Raw genomic sequence first — 22,798 nt, 5'->3', positions numbered from 1 at the left:
TCAATTTGCAATTTTTTGTATCTATTTTCATAAAGGATATTGGTTTGCAATTTTCTATTTGTATGGTTTTAATATCAGAATAATAGAGGCTTTGTGAAAAGTATTTGTTAATGTTCCTTCTGTTTCTATTTTGTGGAATAATTTGAGGAATATTGGAATTAATTCTTCTTTGAAGGTCTGGTAGAATTCTGTACTGAATCCATCTGGCCCTGGGATATTTTGGGAGGAGGGTTGGAAAATTATTAATTACTGCTTTTATTCCACTAGAAGCTATGGGTTTGTTTAAATTCTTTATTTTGTCTTGATTTAATTTTGGCAGGTTGTATATACCAAGAAATTTATCCATTTCTTTTAGGTTTTCCACTTTAGTAGGATACAGATTTTGAAAGTCTGTTCTTATTATTCTCTGAATTTTCTCAATTTTCATTTTCATTCAGTTCTAAAAATGTTAAAATTTAATTAATTAAAATGTTCAAATTTAGATAGAAATTATTTGTTTTTATCCTTGGATATTTTTCTCTCTCTGAAAAGGTTCAAATTTAATTAATTAAATTAAATCTTTAATTTCTGTCTTGTCCCAATTTAACCAATAGTGAGTTTTTCAAAGTTTTCATGCATTTGAATATTTCTGTTGTTTTTGGTAGCCAGATTTAATCCCCAGTGGTCAGGTAGGATGCAGTTTTATGTCAGTTTTCTTATATCTGATAAGATTTGCTTTGTGTCCTAATATGTGGCTAATTTTGGAAATTTCCATCATCTGCTGAGATGAAAGTATATTCTGTAATGTTTGAGGGAAATGTTCCATAGATTTCTGCTCAGTCCATTTGATTTAGGACATTATTTAGCTCTAGCATTTCCTTGTTTGGTTTTTGTCTAGATGGCCTGTTTATTGGCAAGACTGAGATATTAAAGTCATCAAGTAGTACTGTGTGAGGGTCAACATGTGATTTAGCTGGAGCACTGTTTCTTTTATGAACTTGTGTATCTTTGTGTTGGTACACAAACAATTTGAATTGTAATATCTTGGTGGATTTTTCCTTTTATAAGTATATAGTGTCCTTCCTTATTTCTACTGATTAGTTTTGGCTGGAAGTCTATTTCTTCAGATATTAAAATAATTATATCTGATTGGTTCTTGAGTCCATTGACCTGGAATACCTTTCTGCATCCTTTTACCCTAAGGTGATATCTAACCTTATTGATGAACTATGTTTTTTGATGCAGCAAAGAGACAGATCTTGTTTTATTTCTTTTTGTTTGTTTTTTGTTTTTCAAAACAGGTCTCACTATGTACCTCTGGCTATTCTGGAACTCAGTATGTAAGACCTGGCTCACCTCTAACTCACAGAAATCTGCCTGCCTTGCCTCCCAAGTGGTAGGATTAAAGGTGTGTTCCACTGCACCTGGTAAAATCCTGTTTTCTAATTTAATCTGTTAGTCTGTGTCTTTTTATTGGGAGAATTGACACCATTAATATTGAAAGTTGTTAATGAGCAGTGTTTAGTGACTCATCTTATTTTGATGTTGTGGTATGAGGTTTTTCCTCCATTTTATTTACTATTCTGGGATTATGTATCCCTTGTGTCTTATGTACCCCTCCTCAGACTGGACTTTTCCTACTAGTCCCTTCTGTAGAGCTGGATTGGTAGATGGAAATTGCTTGTTTGTTTTTATCCTCAGATGTTTTTCTTTCTCCATTGATTATTATTGTTAGTTTTGCTGGGTATAGTAGTCTGGGTGGTAGCTGTGGTGCCTTAGAGCTTGTAAAACAACTGCCCAGTCCCTTCTGGTTTTCAGAGTCTCTGTTGAAAGTCTGGTTGAGCTTGCCTTTATATGTGACTTGGTGTTTTTCTCTTACAGCTTTTAGTATCCTTTCTTTGTTCTGTACATGTTTTATTTTGATCATACTGTATCCTGGGAAATTTCTTTCCTTATCCTGTCTATTTGGGGTTCTGTATGTACTTTTTGTACTTTGATAGACATCTCTTTTTTAGATTGGAAATATTTTTCTTCAATGATTTTATTTAAAATATTTTCTGTATTTGTGACTTTGGTTTCTCCTTCCTCTATCCCTATTTTTCATAGATTTAATATTTTTGTAGTGTTCCAGATTTCTTGCTTGTTTTGTGCCTGGATTTTTTAGATTTAAAATTTTCTTTGACTGAGTCATCCATTTCTCCTACCTTGTTTTCAAGACCTGAAATTCCCTGTTCCATGTTTTGTAATTTGTTGGTGAGGCCTACTTATCAGGTTTTTTTTTTTTTTGACATCCTAAGTTTTCACTTTTAATTTTATTTTAGTTTGAGTTTTCTTTGTGATTCTATTTCTTTGTTAAATTCTACCTTCTTGTCATGTAATGTTTTCATGGTTTCATTCAGCTGTTTGTCTTTTCATGGTCTTCAGGAAGCATTTATTATATTCTCTTTAAGGGCCTTGAATAGATTTGTAATTGCTATTTTGAAATCCTTGTCTCATGCTTCAGCTAAATTATTTTTCTCAGGGCCCATTGCAGTAGAGTTGCTGGCTTCTGGATGAGGCATATTGTCTTGGCTGTTTATGTTTTTGTTTTTGCACTGAGGCCCAGGTACCTGGAGTTATGCTGTTTGAAGTACTTCTTGGTGTAGCTGTCTGGTCTCATCTTTGTTGGCTGGGTATTCATTCTATTCTTTGGTCTCTGTTGTCCATTCTGAATCCTAACCAAGTATGGTGGCTATAGGGTCCTGTAGCTAGAGTTTTCCTGCCTTGCCCACAGTCAGGACAAAACTCTGTCTACCGCCAGTGCCCCAGCCACTCAGACCCAACCAAGTAAACACAGAGACTTATATTGCTTCCAAACTGTATGGCCATGGCAGGCTTCTTGCTAACTGTTCTTATAGCTTAAATTAATCCATTTCCATAAATCTATACCTTGCCATGTGGCTCATGGCTTACCGAAATCTTCACATGATGCTGGTCATGGTGGAGGCTGGTAGTGACTCCTTCTGCCTTCCTGTTCTCTCCTTTCTCCTCTCTGTTAGTCCCACCTATACTTCCTGCCTCGCCACTGGCCAATCAGTGTTTTATTTATTGACCAATTTGACATACAGACCATCCCACAGCAGGGTCCCTTGTAGAAAATGCATCCGTTGGTTGGCAGTTACACAAAGAATCAGATGGACTAGGAGGAAAGGCTGGACGGGGCAGTGGAAAAGAATCAAGGGACTCTTGGTCCACACTAGGAGGCATGGCCCCCAGAGAACGGAGATGGGGTGGGATAAGAGGCTCCTGCGGGCAGGCTGCAGCAGGAGTTACTTACTAAGAGTAAGTCTGCAGAGACTGGAGTGGAGTACAGAAAGGACAACAAAGGTCACCTACGAATTCCCAGACTATGAGGCTATTGAGGGTCCCCATTAGAGAGTGGTTCTGAGAGTCTGTGGGTGATACAAAGGGATGGATATGGGCCGCAAGGAAAGGCTGAGATGGGTGGCAAAAGAGATCTAGTGGGACCCTGGGTCTGCATCAGTGGGTGTATTATTTAGGGAATGGAGGTGAGGAGGGAGGAAAGGCTTCTGCAGGCAGGCTGCAGCCGGACTCTAGAATCATATTTTGATTAATTACTAGATCACTTTCAGCACTCCATCCCTTAGATTTGGCAAAGAATGTCATGCTTTAATTCTTTCTACTGTGCCTACATGAATACCTTCCAATGAAAACAACAGTTTCCCTTGCTTTTCCCCCATATATAAAGGGATTCTAAACACCCTTAGCAGAGGTACTATTTTTTTGGATGGAGAGGTTTTACTATAAATAAAGCATGGTAAGATTATGTTTCCCCAAGGATCTTTCTAATCCAAAATACTACTTAAGACCTCATTTGTCCATTAGCTTGTTAATTATGTCCTTATAACTCTCCCCTTGATGGAGAAATGTGTGGAAAGGTGTGACATTTTAAACCCACTGTACATAAATCTAAGAGAGACTGTTTAATGAGTCAGCAGATTAATTTCTTGCCACAACCAATTAGTGAGGTCTGCTCCAGGTCTATTTTTTCTTTCTTTCTTGACTTCCTCCCCAAACATCTTCTTCTGCCAAGCCTTTCCAATTACTACCCACACATTACCTCCAAAATCCTTCATGGTTTTGAACCTCTCAACCACACTGTGTGACAACCCAGTGAATTCACTGAGGAAGACAGTGGGCAGATGAGGAATATTGCTCTCCTACAACCTCAGATGCAGGGCTCCTTGGCACTTTTTTCATTCACAATTCTTAGTCATAACTTACTTACTAATCCAGTCTTTTTGTTCACTAGAAATTGTCAGCAAGATGCATTGTCTCTTCAAGAGTACTCCTTCTCCTTTGGTAGTAATTATTAATGTCACTTTGTAAGGAGAGACTTGGATCACTGAAGCTAATTTAAACCACTCCTTCCTCCTCAGTTGTACATTTCCTCTGTTGCCTAGAAGGTCTGGTTTTATATTCATTCTCATCCTTTTATTTCCTTTTGTTCTCTTCATACCTGCTCCAATTCTGCCCTTCTCCCCAGATTCCTCAGGGTGCCTTCGCTTGCATTAGAATAACACAACGTTTTCAGTTTCTCCTCAATATGGAATATTAAAGTGTGAAACTAGATCATGCTGCTCTTCTGTTCTAGATTTTAACCATTAAACAGTCCTACTCTTCCAGTGCTTTGGAGACATAGAAGACAAATTGACATAGAGTAATGTAGAAACTTTTAAGAGACTGCTGGTTTATAAAAACTCGTCATGGCCATGTCATCTTGCAGTTAAAAGTTTCTGTTATTTTTGAAGGACTGCAGGAGGTTCTGAGTCATCTATTGGATAATAAAATGCTAAAGCAAACATTTGTACACTTAGGTAAATACTGTATTTAGATAGAATAGTCTACAAACTCTTCAGCCAAGTTGGATAATCTTTTGATTCCCCACTCCCTTCTTCTCTTCCAGCTGGTTTTGGTGGAGTTTTGAATATGGTTTCATCTTTGGCCAGTGCCTTATTGCTTTGCCTGTGAGAGTTAAGAAGTCCAGGGATGCTGGTTTGGCTTCCCAATGACTCAGTTCTCTTCCTGCTAGTGTTAAGTCAAAGGCTGTCCTTCAAATTATGACCAACCATTTATGATTGAAGGGGATGAACAAGGGGAGTCAGATGGGTCAGTGGCCGTTCACAATAAGGCAAGTCGAGGCATCTGTCCTCTGGGATGTGGTTTGGAAAAGTTCACTCTCCCTCATATGCAAATAACTGAACATCTATTTTCTTCCAGTTTGCTGCAGTCTGTACATGCATGACTTCAGACGTTAGTTTCTATGGATTTTCTTCTTTCTTTGGCTTTTAAGTTAGACAGTTTACTTGATTTAACAGCAGCAAGTGTGTTCTGATGACAAGAATGTATTTTATGGTGTAAGACTCTTTGGCTTACTTATATGGCAGCTACTTGTCATTAAGTTAAAAATATTTTATTACTTTATTTTTCATGTGTAGGGGTATTTTTAAAATATGTTTTTATTGATGTTTTGAGACTCTCATACATGCATACAATGTCTTTTGATCCTATCCACCCTCTATTCTCTCCCCTCACTCCTTCCTTCCTTACCTCTCCCAAACTTTGTATCCTTTTAAAAATTTTTTTGAAATTATAATATTCTTATATCATTTCCCCCTTCTCTTTCCTCCCTCCAAACAGTCCTACATGCCAAACACTGGTCTCATTCAGATTCATGGTTTGTTTTACTTTAATTATTTGTGGTGGTTTGGAAGAAAATGGTCCCCATAGGGAGTGGCACAATTAGAAGGCGTGGCCTTGTTGGAGGAAGTGTGTCACTTGGTGGGAGCGGGCTTTGGGATCGCCTGTGCTCAAGCTATGACCAGCGACACAGTTGCTTCTGCTGCCTGTGGATCAAGATGTAGAACTCTCAGCTCCTTCCTTCCCTAGCACCATGTCTGCCTGTGTGTCACCATGAAAACAGTGGACCAAACTGAAACTGTAAGCCAGCCAGAATTAAATGCTTGCCTTTATAAGAGTTGCTATAGTTATGTCTTTTCACAGCAATAGAAACCCAAACTAAGACATTACTGTTATGCATATACAAATATATATATACATATATATTTCTAAATATATAAATATAACATGCTCAGTCTGTATGTTACTTGTATGTATATGTTTTCAGAGCTGACCATTTGGTATTGGATAACCAGTTGGGGCGATCTTCCCTGCGGAAGGCTAGTTCTCCTGCTCTGAGCATTCCTTAGTTGCCTGTACTTCTTTGTCTAAGGTTGTGGGGCCTCAAGTGCTTTCCTGCTTCCATGCTAGCAAGTCTATTGCTGCCATCTTTGTTCAGGTCATGTTCAGGCAGCCATGTTGGAAAGACTTCATGGGTGCAGCTTTTCTGACATTTCTAGGAGACACAATCTCACAGGAAACTTCCTGTTCTTCTGGCTCCTACAATCATTGTGCTCCCTCCTTCTCCTCGTCCTCATCCTTGTCGTTGTTGTTGTCGTCGTCATTGTCCTCCTCCTCCTCCTCCTCTCTTTCTTCCTTCCTTTTCTTCTTCTTCTTCTTCTTCTTCTTCTTCTTCTTCTTCTTCTTCTTCTTCTTCTTCCTCTTCCTCCTCCTCCTCCTCCTCCTCCTCCTCCTCCTCCTCCTCCTTCAATGATCCATGAGCCTTAGGTGCAGAAGTTATGTTGTAGATGTACCAATTGGGACTAGGCTCCATGGCTCTGTGTTTTGATCTGTTGTGGTTTTCTGTAATGGTCTCTATCTGTTGCAAAGGCAATTTTCCTTGACAGGGGTGAGAAATACTTATTTGTGGGTATGAGGATAAATCGAGTGTAGTTAGGGCCTATGCTGTTTTAGTAAAGTGGGGGTTGCAGGTTCTCCTCCGAGATCCATGACTTCACTAGACTTGGGCAGTTGGCGAGGTTTCCAGCACCTGTGATCTCCGTCTTGTTGGATGGATCTTAAGCACAATTAGAGAGCTGGTGGTCCTCATCAAGGTACGTGTGTCACTGTTGTGATGGCGAGGGTGTCATGACATGCTGGCTGTTGTTGTAGTTCATTGGCATCAGGGCTGGGTGGGGCTGTTGGATGTTTTCTTCAGCATTTCGCATGTGGTGCCGTCTGGTAACATGAAAACTAGTCCTCAGGGAGGAGGCTTTAGGGTCAGATCTAGCTCAGGTCCTCTGGGTCCTGTGTCAGAAACGTATAGTGTTTTCAGCAGTAAGGACTTACCTTCCACTTCTGGGGGCAACCAAATGTAACAACAATAACCTAGAATGTTTTGGGAATCTCTTGAAAACCCTGACCCTCAAGAAAGGATTCTCATGCCTTGTGTTGGGGTTTTTGTTAGACAGTCTGTGGCTCTTGGGGAGAGCATTGTGTTTTGCCTGCATATAAGTTTATATACCACATGAGTGTCTTGTGCCCTCATGGCCAGAAGAGGGTATTGGATCTCTTGGAACTGAAATTACAGTGATTGTGAGCCACCATGTGGGTTTGGGGGAATCAAACCCCAGTTTTATGGAAGAGCAATATGGAAGAGCAACCAGTGCTCTTCACTGCTAAGCCATCTCTCCAGCCCCATAGCTACCATTAAATTTAATCATGCCCTTCAAGTGTCTGTTTCCTTCTCTGAAAAAATACATGGTTGAAAAAAGTTAAATAAGATTACCTGTACATAAAGTACCATAAACACATTACATGTATAATGGGTGCTGAAGTTCTCTACTTGTCATTATGATACACCAATCTAATCACTTAATTAGACAAGTTTTATATAGCTATCATTTAACACTTACTTGGTGCCAAGCCTGCTTTGTATGTATGGTCCACTCTCTGTAGCTGGAGTTTTGAATCAGAGGATTCAACTACACACAGATGTATACTATTAGAAAAATCTCATGGCTATACAGAGTATGTACAGACTTTGTTTCTTGTCACTTTCTCTATAATGCAACAGAATAACTATTAACTCTGTGTTAGGTAAATCATGTTAGACATGATTTACAAGTACCAGACTATGTATATATAGTCTATATGCAAACTCTTCATCATTTAACACGAGGAATGTGAGCATCCAAGGACTTTGGTATTGAAAGGAATCTGGAACCAATAAAGTAATACAGTTAGTATCAAGCAATACTATGGAGTTACTTGATAACTTCACAGTTGTTTATGATTTCCTGTTTTAAATAAATAGATAATATAACTTCAGCACGTAATGAACATACATATTCTTAAATTTAAAAAGTTTAAAAAACCCAGTACATATATGTCAATTTAGGCACTAAATGTTCAACAGTATAGTGAAATGTCATCCTACTGAAAGTTATATTTAATGGAAATACTATCCTACTTGTTTCTAAATTTAGATTGATTAGAATGACATAAAACATTTTCAAGGCGCGTTAAACTCCAACTCTAAAATCCCAGTAGCCACATTTCAAATGATTATGGCTGAATGTGGCAAGTGGCTGCTATATCATCAGCTTTGGTCCTACTCGAGAATTCTGCCTGTACCTCTAGATGGTCATGGACTTCTCTGCGGTTTATTTTTGTTTGATACACCACTCGCCTAACACTTGTCTTTTTAACATTTTAAAAGCTAATTCAAAGAGTAAGAGAAAAATGCAAGTTTCTTTTGGAGCGTTCACTGAACATTATTAGTGTTTGCTTGTGAATAAATTCTCTGGGCAAAATTAAACAACTTTATAGAATTAGGTAAATGTGTTGTTGATTTGGACTAAGAAAAATAAGCCGAGGATATAGTGGCTGAATCACTTTTGGCCTTTGCTTTCTATGGCTGTCTTCTAGCGTGACGACAGATTTAACTTCTGCCTATTAGGGTTAGCGATTTTCACCTTCCTCACAAGCACTTCTCAGAGTATACAGAAGTCCTTCACAAAACCAGGCGGTAGTCGCTGAACTTGCGTCGACAGGGATTCAGCCAAAGTCCCTTTCTATTTTTAGCCAGACCAACTGCGGGTTTATTCAAGTTTCTGCAGAGTGAAAAAGCGCTCAAACACAAAACAGAAAAGCGGAAGGCTAGCTCTCTGCCAGGGACCATTCGAAATCCCGGGAGACTACACCCACCGAAACTCCACAGGGGAATTGTTTTTGAGGCGTTTGCAGCCAGCCCCAGCAAGTCCCGGCGCCCAGCCTGGAGACTCCACTTGCCTTCTAAGCCTTGTTGGCGCGGCCCCGCCCAGCCCGGCTTTGGGGTGTGGCCAGGAGCGGAGGGGGCGTGGCCAGCCTCGGGGCGAGGCGGGGCGAGCGCGGAGGCGGAAGTTCCCCGCCGGGCTGAAGGGGACGGCGCAGGCATTAGGAGCCACTTGTCAGCGCTGCTCTGAGGCGGAGGCTGCGCCAAGCGGGTCCGGGGTGAGTGGCGGCGGGCGGCGGAGGAGCGCGTCCTGGTCCGATCGGGGAGAGGAGGAGAAGGAGGTGGCGCGGTGCTGCGCGCCGAGGGGCGCGCGGCGGGAGGAGGACGGGGCGCGCATCTCCCGGGTTCAGGTGCTCTGGGTGCGCGCGGTGGCGGAGGTGGGAGAGGTCCCCCGGCAGGCAGGGCGGCGCGGGACCGGGCACGCGGCGGGATGGAGCGCCCGCAGCCGGGGCTGTCCGCCACTGGCGCTCGGGAGAGCCGGGCGCGCCAGGGGGCGCCCGCCGAGACCTAGGGCAGGCGGCGAGGGGGCAGCACCTCGGCCTGCCGGTGCACCGGCCCCCCGGAGGCTCGGGCGTGCGGAGAATGTGCGCTCACACGGGAAAGCGGCGCTACTTTGTTTGCTGGCTTCCAGGCTACGGAGAAGCGTTGATTTCCCCTCCCTTAAATGTTTGCAATTGTGTAACCTGTTGGGGGGGAGCGTCGGTGCGTCCAGAAATAAAGCCCACTTAACAAATTTGTCGCGGTCGCCGGAGTTTTGAAACAGGTTTACTTGTTGAGGCTTTTGGCAGACGGTGCTTCAGTTGGGTTTGACAATGGGTGGAAAAAGGAAGGGCGTATGGACTGGGCAGAACTTGGAAAGAAAATTCGTGGCTGGGCTGGGCAGGTCTAGGGTGTGATCGCCGGATCCTATCCCAGGTCCTCCTCCTTGACCCGAGGACGTCTGAACCCGCCTGCCACGGAAACTGCTGGCTGGGGAACCTTATTTGGCCAACAGGGCTAGGCGTGAACCTCAGCTGGGAAACGTCTAGTCCTGTGACTTAGTTCTTCAGCCCTCCCACCATTATATCTCAGTAGGAGAGAAAGAATCTCTAGATAGTCTTCTTTAATTGAAGGGCTTGTCACTCGGAGTAGGTCTCTCCCCCTTTTCACTTAATAAGGAAGCTATCTGACTTAGAAATGTGGGAAACCACCTCCAGCCTTCCTCGCTAGCTCTAGATGGAAGGCATAATTTAAATAGTCCCTAAAAGAAAATCCAGAACTCTGCAGAAATTCCAACATTTTTACTTGTTTGAAAGCAGAATAAGCTGTTATTTCCTGCCTGTTCTGTTGGTATTTTAGGATTCGGGCACTAATCACCACATGCGGGAGACTTGGAAAAGGCCAATAAAAATATTGCTGTTGCCTAAGGATCAAAATAATTTAAGACAAATGAATTCCAACTGAAGGCAGCAGAAGGGAATTTAGAGAAGAGACAACCGGTTTTATGGTCTGGCTGACCTGGCCAGTGCTAGAAATTTTAATAATGAATGGGAGAAATCAGGAAGGGAGTCTCTAAGAAAAGGGAAGTTACATGGATGTGGGTTGATACACACATAAAATACATTCTCTCCTAGGGAAGAATGGAGCCGGAGGAAGTTCAGCATAACTTTCACATTCTTTCTTCCCTTGGCACAGTTAACGATTAAAAAAGGACAGTGGCCTGTGAAGTATCAGTTGGCTTACAGATTTATTTGTACTGTATGTCAATATCAAGACTGCCTCTACTGGTCTTGCGGAGATCTTTTTATAACGGGAAGGCGATTTTGTGTGGCATGTTATTAACTCCCTACCATTTTTTTTCCCACCTGCAGTTTGACAGTTTGACTTCTGGTGTCTTTTGAGTCTATTTGTATGGCCATTGCTTACTGCTGCAGTACTAAAGTAATGTCACTGAGCAGTAGTCTAGCACTGCCCTTGCATCTGGAAAGCTTTGCAGTCAGTGCACATTATCCCTGAAGTCATTTTTCTTCAGGAACTAGATTTCCTTTAAAGTGTTGTGTCATTTTCCCTTTTTGAGAAGAAGGAATCTGCTTACCTTCTCCTCAGCGGTACATGTGCTGCTGAACTTGATATGATGGCTAGACGTTTGAGTGGATTTAAGAAGGAGTATATTAAGGTGGTTGATTTAACAGTTCAGATTTTCTAAAGGAAGTCTGAAATATGTTTTTGTATTGGGAATTGGACCTAAGGTCTCATAAATGCTAGGCAAACTCTACCATTGAGCTATAATTTCCAACTCTCAAAGCTTTGTTTTAACAAATGTCTTCAAAGTTATAAAGTCATACACCTACCTATTTTTAAGTGGAAGAACTGTATGTCCTTAATATTATTCTTTTTAAAGAAGGAACAACTTTCATTCTTCCCAATGCCTCCTAATTATCAATAGGACACTCTCAAGTAAATTTTAAAAGAGCTACCCTGGAGTCATTATGAGCCTCAGTGCAGCAAGACGGGAGTGGGGGAGCGGGGGAGGACTGCATCATGGTAATTTTCTAAGGCTCCAATTTAGTTCCCTTAAGGTTAACCTTGTACTTCAGTTATGGTTAGTATAGCCTCATTTACTGGCTTTGGAGACTTACTCTCTGCTTTGCTGGATAATGTATGAGTAGAAAAGAAAACAAAGATTCAGACTAAAATACCACCTGTTCTACAGTATAGCCTAGCATTGCCTATATGAGTGAACATAAGGCCTTAGGTTCAATTCCCAGACCCAGAAACAAAGAACAACAAAACCCCCAATTTCAGACACAGATCATACTTGCTTAGAAAAATCTTAACTGTTAAAATCAACAACTTTATCTTTCCTGCCTTAATATACTTTTTCACTTTTTAAAACACACCAAATTCAAAAGCACGTGTAGATACCTGAACCCACTGAGATTAAAGCAACATTTTACATTCTCTTAACTGTGGAAAATACCATATTCCTATAGAAGAGGCTATGAGTTACAATTCTTAATTAGCATAGTTTGTGCTCATCTCAGTTTCAAATAATTTATTATTTAGAAAACACAAACAGCCAACAGTTCCGCAGTCCCTTTAATATGTCACGTAATTGAAGTAAGTGAGATTAAAGTGCCTTGCTGTCTACAGTAAAAAAAGGACGCACAAGTGCCAGGCAGTGGTGGCGCACGCCTTTAATCTCAACACTGGGGTTCAGGTGGATCTCTGTGAGTTCGAGGCCAGCCTGGTCTACAGAGTGAGATCCTGGACAGGCATCAAAACTTCACAGAGAAACCCTGTCTTGGAAAAAAAAAAAAGGATGCACAAGATGGAGGGAATGGGAAAATCATGTTGAATTACAATTGAAATAAAATCTTCTTCTGGTCTGAGTATGTAATTCCTCCAATAAAATATTAAAGTTTGTATGTGAGACTCCACAACATTTGGTTTAGCAGTTTGGGAATGGGCATGAGTATAAAATTGAGTGTTAACTGGCTTATAGATTCCTTTTCCTCTGCTGAAATTAATCAAGAATTTGCTAGCTATAGCCTGTAGATCCTTTCACCCCACCCCAAAATAGTGAACAGTTTTGTGAGCAGTGCGTTGATGTATGTAATTTGGTTTCTAATAAACAGTTTTTATTAACCATCTCATTTTCTTTTGTAGTTTCTTTCATTGAGTTTGGAACTGCACATTGAACCCTTGGAACCATGAGCAACTACAGTGTGTCGTTGGTCGGCCCAGCTCCTTGGGGTTTCCGTCTCCAAGGTGGCAAGGATTTCAACATGCCCCTGACCATCTCTAGTGTAAGCCACCTTTACAGATGTCACTGCAAACATTCATTCAGGTTTACAGATGTCACTGCAAACATTCATTCACTGTTTGGTCCTGGGGCCCTCAGGACTGTGCTGTTGAATTCTCTGTCGATCTGTACCACACTTACTACAGTTGTGGGAGCGTTTTTTTCTTTCCTCTTGCCAGCTTTGGCTATCTAATAAAGATGAAGAGGGAAGGTACTTAACAAGGATACTTTATTTCAGTTCAGCTTGTTTTCAGTTTCTCTAATATTAACAAACCTAAAATAGAAAACATCGAACTGAGGAGCAAACTCTAAGATTTTGAATTGCCCCTAGTTTTGGAAATTCTTTGGGCTTTAGTTTCTTCAAAAGTACCTTTATGGCATTGTGCTATTAAGTTTTAATGGCTCATTTCAGCTCCAAAAGCTATCTGTTAACACTAGTGATCATGACTGGTTTTGGTATTATTTCTTCACCTCATATTCTGGTGGAGGTAACAGTCATGAGTAAGATGGAAAAAAGTTACTTAGTTCTGTGGAGAGAATGAAGGGTGTGGATCTCCAGCTAGATTGCCTGTGAATAGTTGGGATTTGACTCTTTACCTCATTGGGATTAGTTGAATGTGGTTCGCGCATACGTGCTGGCCTTGAATTTACAGAGATATACCTGCCTCTAACTCCCGACTGCTGAGAGTAGAGGTGTGTACCATATGTCTGGGCTTAGAATGTCTTAATGACTCTGAGAAAGGAGTAATTACAATTTTTACTTAATTGAGACTATAGCAGACACAGTTTCACTCACCAAAAGGGAATTATTGCTATTATTTATTTGCATAACTTCCTTTGTGTGTGTGTGTGTGTGTGTGTGTGTGTGTGTGTGTGTGTGTGTGTGTGTTTGTATGTATATGAGTATGTTGGTGTGCACACTCATGTACAGGCCAGACAGGTTACTGGGTATCTGCCTCATCTCTGTCTGCTTTATTGCTTTGTAATAGGAACTCACTGAACCAGAAGTTCACCATTGACTAGTCTGGTTGGTCAGTGTGCTCTCTTGGGATCTGCCTCTCTCTGCCCACTGACACAGCCATGCCTGGCTTTTTAGATGGGTGCTGGGGATTCAAACTCAGGGCCTCAGGCTTGCAGAGCGAGCATATTTAGCCACTGAGTCATCTTCCCAGCCTTCTACTTGCATAACTTTCTAGAGATTTGTTGCATATTCTTATACATATGAACTTTCTTTGTTAAAATATTAGCATATGATATATAGTTCCCATACCTTCCTTTTCTCTCCATGTTTCCTTGGAGGCACCATTCTCCCATCTCCTTTTCCCCTCCCTCCTTCCTTCCTTCCCTTCCTCCCTGCCTCTGTTTCTCTCCCTCCCTCCGTCCCTCCTTCCTTCCCTTCCTCCCTGCCTCTGTTTCTCTCCCTCCCTCCCTTCCTTCCTTTTTTCCTTCCCTTCCTCCCTGCCTCTGTTTCTCTCCCTCCCTCCCTCCCTCCTTCCTTCCCTTCCCTTCTTTTCTTCTTTTTTTACTTTTTTGACTTCTGGGAGAGTGTCATGCTGTGTAGCAGGCTTAAAATAGGTGGAGATTTCAAGCCTGTCTCAACTTCCTGAGTATTGGGATTATAGTTATTTGCTACAATACTTGTCCCTGATATTTTTAGTTACATATGCTTATATATATATATTGTATATGTAAATATTTTTGTATATATTTTGTCTTAGTACCTATGTAAAATCCTACTTGATTTTGAATGTTTAAGAAAAGTTAGTGCCTCCTGCTTATTACAGATATTACAAATCCCCTTTTAAGTAATCGAGTTCCATTGTTTCTTGGCAGCGTATTTACAAATAGCTTATCTTTAACTTATTGCTGATATTTTTCTTGATTCTAGTTAATCATATTTTTCAGGGAAGTGTATTTAAATAATATAATATGTAAGTTCTAAGACTTTGTGCTTAATTTTAAATGTGAAGTATCCATGTGAAAGTGTTATGTTAGGATTTAATTTAGTCACATGAGGTAGTATTTCTGTACTGAAGATCTGTGATGAGAATGAAATCCTATGGATTTATCTTTACATTATTTTATATTAACTTTTCACTTCCTATTTTAATTTACTAAAAATTGTTTAGTTTAAAAGCTTCTTACAGTATTTATTGTTAACGTGTGTGTCTGTGCGCGCGCGTGCGTGCGTGTGTGCGTGTAAGTACTTGTGTTCATTTGTGTGCACGAGCATGCCATTGGTACAGGGTACAAGTCAGAGGACAACTTGAAGGAGTCTCTTCTCTCCTTCCATGTGTGAGTTCCTGGAACTGAGCTCAGGTCCCTGTACCTGCTAAGCCATCTCACCAACCTTACTTTAAAATATTTCAGGCTTTGCTGAGAAAAGGTCCAGAAGTGAATTGGTACCTAAGTGAGACAAACTCAGTCATTGCCTTGCTGTTTGGTAATAAAGATGTAAAGCATACATATCCTACGCATGGTGCCAGGCTTTACAGAGTTTTGTGCTTCAGTTCCCTGGCAGACAGTCTGTGGGGCTAGCTCTGTTGTGATGCTGACACAGGGAACACTGCATACATACATGCATGCGTGCCCTTCCCTGGCTCAGAAGTGCTTTCCCTGTGTAGACAGAGTGCTAATTAAAGGATTTTGAACATACTGATTAAAAGCGACCACGATAACAAAGCTGCTGAGTTATTTCTGTTCTCTTACAAAAGTGTCTGCCATCTCCGGTGACCTTTTTGGGCCTGTGCAGTGGGGCATGCAATTCATTCTGGACGGGACAGGATTGGGAGGGGAGGGGAGGAGAGGAGGGAATGTTGGCTCAACTGGGCTGCAAGGCTCTTGGCCTTTTAGAGTGGTTATTTTTAACCCCTTGTATGGTTTAGTTTCAACATGCCCAATAACAGTGCCTAATGAAAATTTGTGCCTAATAACATTTATAGTGTGTCAAGATTATTAATGTCACAAATGCCTTACTTATTTTAATTACCCCTCTGATCACCCTTACTCTGCTTTTTTATGTAGAATTGCTGGAATATTTTTCTGTGATCACCAGGATCTTTAATTAATAGAATTAAGAAGCAGTTAAAACCTGACAGTGTGCCTTAAAATGTGTAATTTAATAATTCTCTTATGTAATGATGCATATGAAAATTTTAGCAAGGTTTTGTACATTAAAATCTCTCAATTGTTGTCTTTCGTAATAATATGTAATGAAATGAAAGTTATTTAGGGACTTGAAACATTAAATCCCTCCATTTCAGGGAATATGGCAGTCATTATTATATTGTTATTATTTTTACTTAGCGTGTATTAAAATTGAAAAAGGAAAAAAGAAAAGAAACCCAGAAGCTTGTATGTCTTTATTTTTAGAATTCAGAAGCATACAGTTTTTCCTTTGATGAGATGTATTGAACTCTAAAGGGCCATTTTCATTTCTTAGAACACTGGAACATTGGGGTAGTAACTTAATTGTGAGGTAAATAAGCCACTGGCAAGGACTTGGACATTCGATTTCCCTGAAATTTAGTTGTCCTAGTGTATAAATATGCTAACCTGGCCTGGTTCATAAAGAATGCAAACTAAAAACTCAACATTTCACCGAGCTGGGTTCATCATCTGTATATGTGATATTTTGTGGGTGCGTTTCTAAGGTAGGCTTGGCAGCTCCTGCTAACTTTCCTAAAGGATGCTCAGACTGTGACAACAGCACATTCATGCCATTGTCTTCAGTTTCCTCTTGAAAATGGAGTGTTGCTGCTGGAGTGTGCAGGCTACTTTTTATGACCCTGTGTTTATGGGAATAGCCCTGAAACCATGGAATGTGGGGATGGGTTTCTTTGTAGCAGTGTGGGTTTGTTGGTCTTTGCCAGTGTATTTTATAAGAAGAAATAGGAGATTAGTTGCACAATTCAAGGCTATATTTTGGCAACCTGGTTTTTTCCTGGTGGAGTTACAGGGACTTTTTGTGTAGAAGCATCTTTCGGTGCAAGCTCTCAAAGTGGCAGTAGGTAGCTGTGTGTCGTCATCTGATGTGTGACCCAGAGGATCTTTCTTCATTACTAGCATTTGGATTTCTCCAGTGAGCTCCCAGCTTTCCACTAAACATGTTTTAGAAGTTGCTTGAAGAGATCAGAATGAGGTTAGATTTTTTTTAAAAAATACTCTATTGACTTTGATTTCCAAGGGTTAGAGGAGAATAAATTGTTAGAAGCTCAGACACAATTTCATTTGGATTTTTAAAAGTATAAGAAATAGATCATTTTTCTCAAGTATGGAACTCAGTTTGGGAATATATCACAGAAAACCAGTTGTGAAACACTTGGCTGGGAATTCATGTACTTGAAAGTTATAGGCATTCCTCCTAGAAGGCACTAAGTTTTGGGAAATACAGAATTAATATGGTAAAGAAATAAGCACAGTCTTGCAGTACTGGGTAGTGTGTCACCCCTGTCATGTGACAGTATTTGATGAAATGACAAACAGGTTGGCCAGTGTTTTTCAGTTTTAGTGGGTGTAAATCTTTTGTATTTGGAGGGATTGGCTTCTTCAAAAGGCATTGATTGAAATGGTCCTCAAAGGATGGAATTTGAATACCTCCAGGTTTTCTGTCATTTTTCAGTGCACTGCCGTTGCTTGACTCCCAGTTAAGCTGTGGGTGCAGTGAGTGCTTCTCCAGACATGCCAGCTGCAGTTGCTCTCCTGGATGACAGACTGAAACACCCTTCAGTCCCTGTAAGCTGAAACGAGAGAACTATCTTGCTTTGAATAAATGGGTCCATTGTTAGTTTAATGCTGTTGAGTCACGGTGCCCAGTTAGAAAGGTAATTTAGTTTATGTAAGTACATAATGTGTATTTCACATGTATGTTCACTCTCTGCTTTTAAATATTAATTGCTTTTCTTGGTGGGGGTGGAGTGGGGGAAGCTCAGAATCCTGACTTGTCTGATGTGGTTTTCTCTTTTGTGGTCACAAATATCAGCCACCTTAAGATAATTCTGAAGGTAGTTTTCTATTGTAAAGAAATAAAAATCAACATATTTTATTACAAATGAGTCGTTTTAAAGAATTTTAAACTTCTTTGCTTTGATCAAACACTAGTTTTGTAGGGAAGTTATTTTTAAGAAGAATTTTACGGGTAAGAAGGAGTCTTTTATCTCATGGAAGAAACAGTACTGTAGGGCTAGACCAAAGTAAGAATAGCACTTTAGACTTCAGCAGAGAAGGGTTTTCATTACTTAGGGGTTAGTATTACTCATGTAAATGGAGAGGGCTGGTTGAAGCTTGTGGTTTATTTTGGTTAGTTCTGAGACCTTTTGGTGGTGGTGGGTAGGACGCATGTGGATATGCAGTTGACCCGTTGTCTTTGTTTCTAATATCCTGTTTGCTGTTGTTCTTGCCCAAATTCTCTTTTCCTCAGGTTGAGTCATAGCCCTTTCTCCAGTTATGCGTGAAGGAGGAGAGATCTTGATAGGATTTCATTAATCTAGATGCTGATATTGTTTTTGACAAAAAAGAGCTTGTTCCTTTGGCGTCTTCAAGGGGAATATTGTGCTTCAGTTTTGGCAAGTGAGACTCCAGGCCCTTACTCCAGTTTCTGAGGTGAAAACAGAGACTGAGTATGTGATGTAAAAACTTGACGAAGTGATACACTGTCAGGCGAAGTATCAGTATTTGTCTGTATGTGGAAGGAGATGGCATAGGGGAAATGCAAAGGGAAGACATTAATTTGAGTAACTAAGGGGCAATCACTTCACTGGTCCTCAGCTCTGTCAGATGCAGAGCCACACTGAGGAGGCAGGTTTGATTCACACTAACAAAGAGAGAAAATCAGTATATTTCTTTAGGTAATAAATCAAATGGACAAAGCAGTACATAAGGAAATACATGCTGTTTAAGTGGGCTTTCTCCCCCACCAAAGATGTATTTATTTTTACTTTATGTGTCTGAGTGTTTGGTGAACATGTATGTCAGTGTACTGCAGGTGTATCTGGAGCCCACAGAAGCCAGAAGAAAGCACTGGATTCCTCTGGAACTGGAGTTAAGGTTTCTTGTAAGCCATCATGTGGGTTCGAGGAGTCAAACTTAGGTCCTCTTCAAGAGCAACAAGTGGTTTTTTTGTTTTTTTCATTAACAAATTTTTTATTCATTTTACATACCAACCACAGATCCCCCTCTCTTCTCTCCTCCTGCTCCCCCCTCCCCCAACCCATACCCCATTCCCTCCTCCAAAAAGGTAAGGCCTCCCATGGGGAGTTAGCAAAGCCTGGTACATTCAGTAGAGGTAGGTCCAAGCCCCTCCCCCTGCATCAAGGCTGTGCCAGGTGTCCCATCATAGGTAGTGGGCTCCAAAAAGCCAGCTCATGCACCAGGGATGGATTCTGATCCTACTGCCAGGGGGCCCCTTAAGCAGACCAAGCTACACAACCATATCACTTATGCAGGGGGCTTAGTCCGGTCCCATGGAGGCTCCACAGGTGTTCGTCTAAAGTTTATGAGTTCCCACTAGCTTGGTTCTGTTGTCTCTGTAGGTTTCCCCACCATGATCTTGATGCCACTTGCTCATATAATCTCTCTTCCCTCCCTTCGACTGGACTCCTGGAGCTCGGCCTGGTGCTTGGCTGTGGATCTCTTCAGCAAGTGTTCTTTTTTTTTGGTTTTTCGAGACAGGGTCTCTCTATGTAGCTTTGCGCCTTTCCTGGAACTCACTTGGTAACCCAGACTGGCCTCGAACTCACAAAGATCCACCTGGCTCTGCCTCCCGAGTGCTGGGATTAAAGGTATGCGCCACCACCGCCCGGCTATCAGCAAGTGTTCTTAACTGCCGAGCCATCTGTCCAGTCCCTAAGCTGAATTTCTTAAGTTTCATATTCACTTTGCCCATCCTTCTTCACCATCTTCTGTGTTGAGTAAGTGGAATAATCTACACTTTCAACGGATACCCTAGTTTCTTCTGTAGCTCATAGATATGCTGTCATCCATCTATCTGTCAATTACTGGGACAGAGTTCACTCAGTTGGCATTTGGGCATTTAGTGTTCTCACTGAAGGCTAAACAGTGGCAGCACGTGGCCCTGGGAGACCTACATGTAGGAGCATAAAATGAATGTTGAGCATAAACAGGAAAGAAGGAAAAAAAAATGAAAAGAGATGAAAAGTTGAAAGCCTACAGACTTAGTCAAATCTGGTATTTAAGAAATCTTGCTTAATCCTTTACCCCTTCCTGCTATGAAGGTTTTCTTTAGTAAAACATTCATATAGTGTAGAATTTAAAGATATGACTGCTTTTGTCCTGTTACTCATTTCTCTCTGCAACATTCAGTTGTAGCAATTTCTTGCACATATTTTGAGAGATAATCTGTACATGCGTGTAAATAAGCACATATCCTCCTCTTAACATAAGAACTAATACCTTTAAGAAAGAAAATCTTGTCAGGTTTTTTTTTTTTTTTTTTAAGATCAGTTAACATATCTTTCTTTTAAAAAGAAAACCCTGCTACATTGTGTTTGCATATGTTATCATTTGAGTAAGCAGTTTATATAGTGGACTTTTAGGTTCGTCCTAAGTCTTTTTGTATTTACTGACACTCGTATAATTTTTGCATGCAAGCATGTACACACACACACACACACACACACACACACACACACACACTCACTCACTCCAGTATATTTGTTAGAAGAATTCCTAGAAATGGAACAGCAATGTAAAGGCTTGTATACGTTTGTAGTTTTGGTTGGTATTGCAAAATCTCTCTGTAGAGACACGCCTCCCTGTGATACTGCCTGTTTCCCCATACCTGTGCTAGCATGAGTCTCAACAGACTTTGAACTTTTCCAATCAGATGGGCCAAGGTCCAGCTGTTTCCCTTTTTTCAGGGTTTAATTACAAGTGATATACTAAGATTTCTCCATCTTAGAGTGGTTCATTATTTTCTACTTGCAATCAAGCATATGAAAGAAAACTGTTCTGTCTTTGGATAATGTGGATTTCTTAGTGATTTAAAAATTCCTTCATCCAGAAATTTTATTAATAGTTATTTCTTTCATTTGTTTCTTTTTTCTAAGCAGATTTCCTCTCTGTTACCACAATCCTCCTGATACATGACAGAGGATGATTTGTGTGTGTGTGTGTACATGCGCACACATGCTTGTGGAGGCCAGAGGTCAACAACTGATGTCTTCTTCCTCAGCCATTTACTATCTTATTTTTTGTAACAAGGCCTTTCACTAAATGTGGAGCGCACTGATGACTAGGCTGATTGTCAAGGAGCTCCAGGATTACAGGCGCATGCTGTCATACCTGTTTTTATTTTTGTCTTTGTGAATGGGAGTGCTGACCTAGGTCCTCAGGCTGGCTTGTCAGGCACTGTACTAACAGCTCTTTCTCCACTTTTCTGCCCCCACCCGTTTTATGGAATAATTTCTGACACAGCTCTGTCACAGCTGTTTGAACAGTTAAGCAAACCATATTTAAGAGTTTCGAAGTTGTGACCTTTGGAGTTTCTCTAGCTGCCTGGTGAACTGCATAGGAACTGCATAGTTTTGAATCCCACTCTTCGGTAGCTTTCTTTGTATGATTTGTCAAGGTACTTGGTCAGGTTGTGGGACATAATAAATTCACCCTTCAATGTACTGCTATACATTCTTAAATGTGAAGAGTTTTGAACTGAAGAAGAACCCCTCATTTCTGTGAGTTATTGCATATTACCCCCCCCCCCACACACACGCCTCCCCTGCCTCCCCCAATGGTCTTAAAGTTGATTTCTCAGTAGCTATCACTGCCACAGATACATTTTAATTTACCAAAAGAGGAAGTATTTATTTTAATAACATTAAAAATTGAATACTATTTACCATTAACTGAATACAAGGTCTAAGTGTTGTGATTGAGTTCTGTTGGGAATCTGTGTTGGTCACATTTCTATTTTTGTAACAAATGACAGATTATCAACTTCTAGAGAAAAGGCTTATTTTGGCTCCTGCTTTCTAGACATAGCTTTTGATGACTGAGCATAGCTGTTTGCTTTTAGGCCTGTGGTTGGGAGCCAGCACATCATGGTAGGAACACATATCGTAGCAAAAATGGTATACTTCATGGCTAGGATGAAAAAAATGAGGACCCAGGACAGACTGATGTCTCAAAATCCCTTTCAGGAGTGTGTCCCCAGTGACCATGTGACCTCTTACAGCTTCTCCTGTCTCCTAGTCATTTTAAGCTGGATGCTAGGTTTTTAAGATATGGGCCTTTGTGAGACCAATAATCCAGACTAAAGCAGATTCAGTTGATAATCCATTTTTTTAAAAAATTAGCTTTGGAGACATTAACTTCTCTAGATGGTTAAATTAAGAAACTTAGCTAGAGGAGGTTGTGGATATGTTCTAAAAGTATTTTCCTGGATGATAACTATCTTTGGAAAACAACTGCTTACCTCTTATAGAGGACTTCTTAAGAGCTCTTCTGGAGAAAGAAAGGACTCTATATGTAAATACAACACTGTTACATAGTTTCCTGGCTTTAGCCTTTCCCCTGAAGTTTCTTGTGCTACTGATTCAGAAGTTTTACAAATGCTTCTGATCTTTTTATGCTGGGCATTTTCTGTTTTGTTTGTATGTACCTGTTCACTTTAGATGATTCTAGTTGCCTAGTTTCCAGTTTCCAGAGTGATAATTTTGATATTTTAGCAGACTAGGGTGTTTGCAAAACTCAGGCTTACCCTCTTTTAGTCTGACTCTTTATTCCGAGGAGGACACCTTGCCCAGGCAAGAATTACTGAACCTTACATTTAATACTACCCTATTTTAGAACTCTAATAAGGGTGTCTCATTGTCTGTTAAATTCTTGTTCAGCTCTTCTACCTG

The 22,798-nt window shown here is 40.7% G+C and overlaps 1 protein-coding gene across 15 annotated transcripts in view; it reads left to right on the top strand.

The window, feature by feature from the left end:
• Positions 1-9,245: 9,245 nt before the first annotated feature.
• The window catches only part of Pdlim5 (PDZ and LIM domain 5), a 180,792-nt gene continuing 167,239 nt past the window's right edge, over positions 9,246-22,798 (top strand). For 10 of the 15 annotated variants that reach the window (XM_052730479.1, XM_052730477.1, XM_052730478.1 and 7 more), the window contains exons 1-2: positions 9,247-9,372; positions 12,803-12,942. In XM_052730479.1, the coding sequence (XP_052586439.1) occupies positions 12,847-12,942 (96 nt within the window). In that variant the 5' untranslated portion in view covers positions 9,247-9,372; positions 12,803-12,846. Of the gene's footprint in view, positions 9,373-9,396; positions 9,505-12,802; positions 12,943-22,798 lie in introns of those variants that run through there. The other 5 variants (XM_052730483.1, XM_052730482.1, XM_052730481.1 and 2 more) reach the window with 2 other exon arrangements.

Source organism: Peromyscus californicus, unplaced genomic scaffold, assembly GCF_007827085.1.
Source record: "Peromyscus californicus insignis strain IS unplaced genomic scaffold, ASM782708v3 Scaffold_9__1_contigs__length_137607984, whole genome shotgun sequence".
Lineage (NCBI taxonomy): Eukaryota > Metazoa > Chordata > Mammalia > Rodentia > Cricetidae > Peromyscus > Peromyscus californicus.
This window is presented reverse-complemented; position numbering and strand designations above follow the sequence as displayed.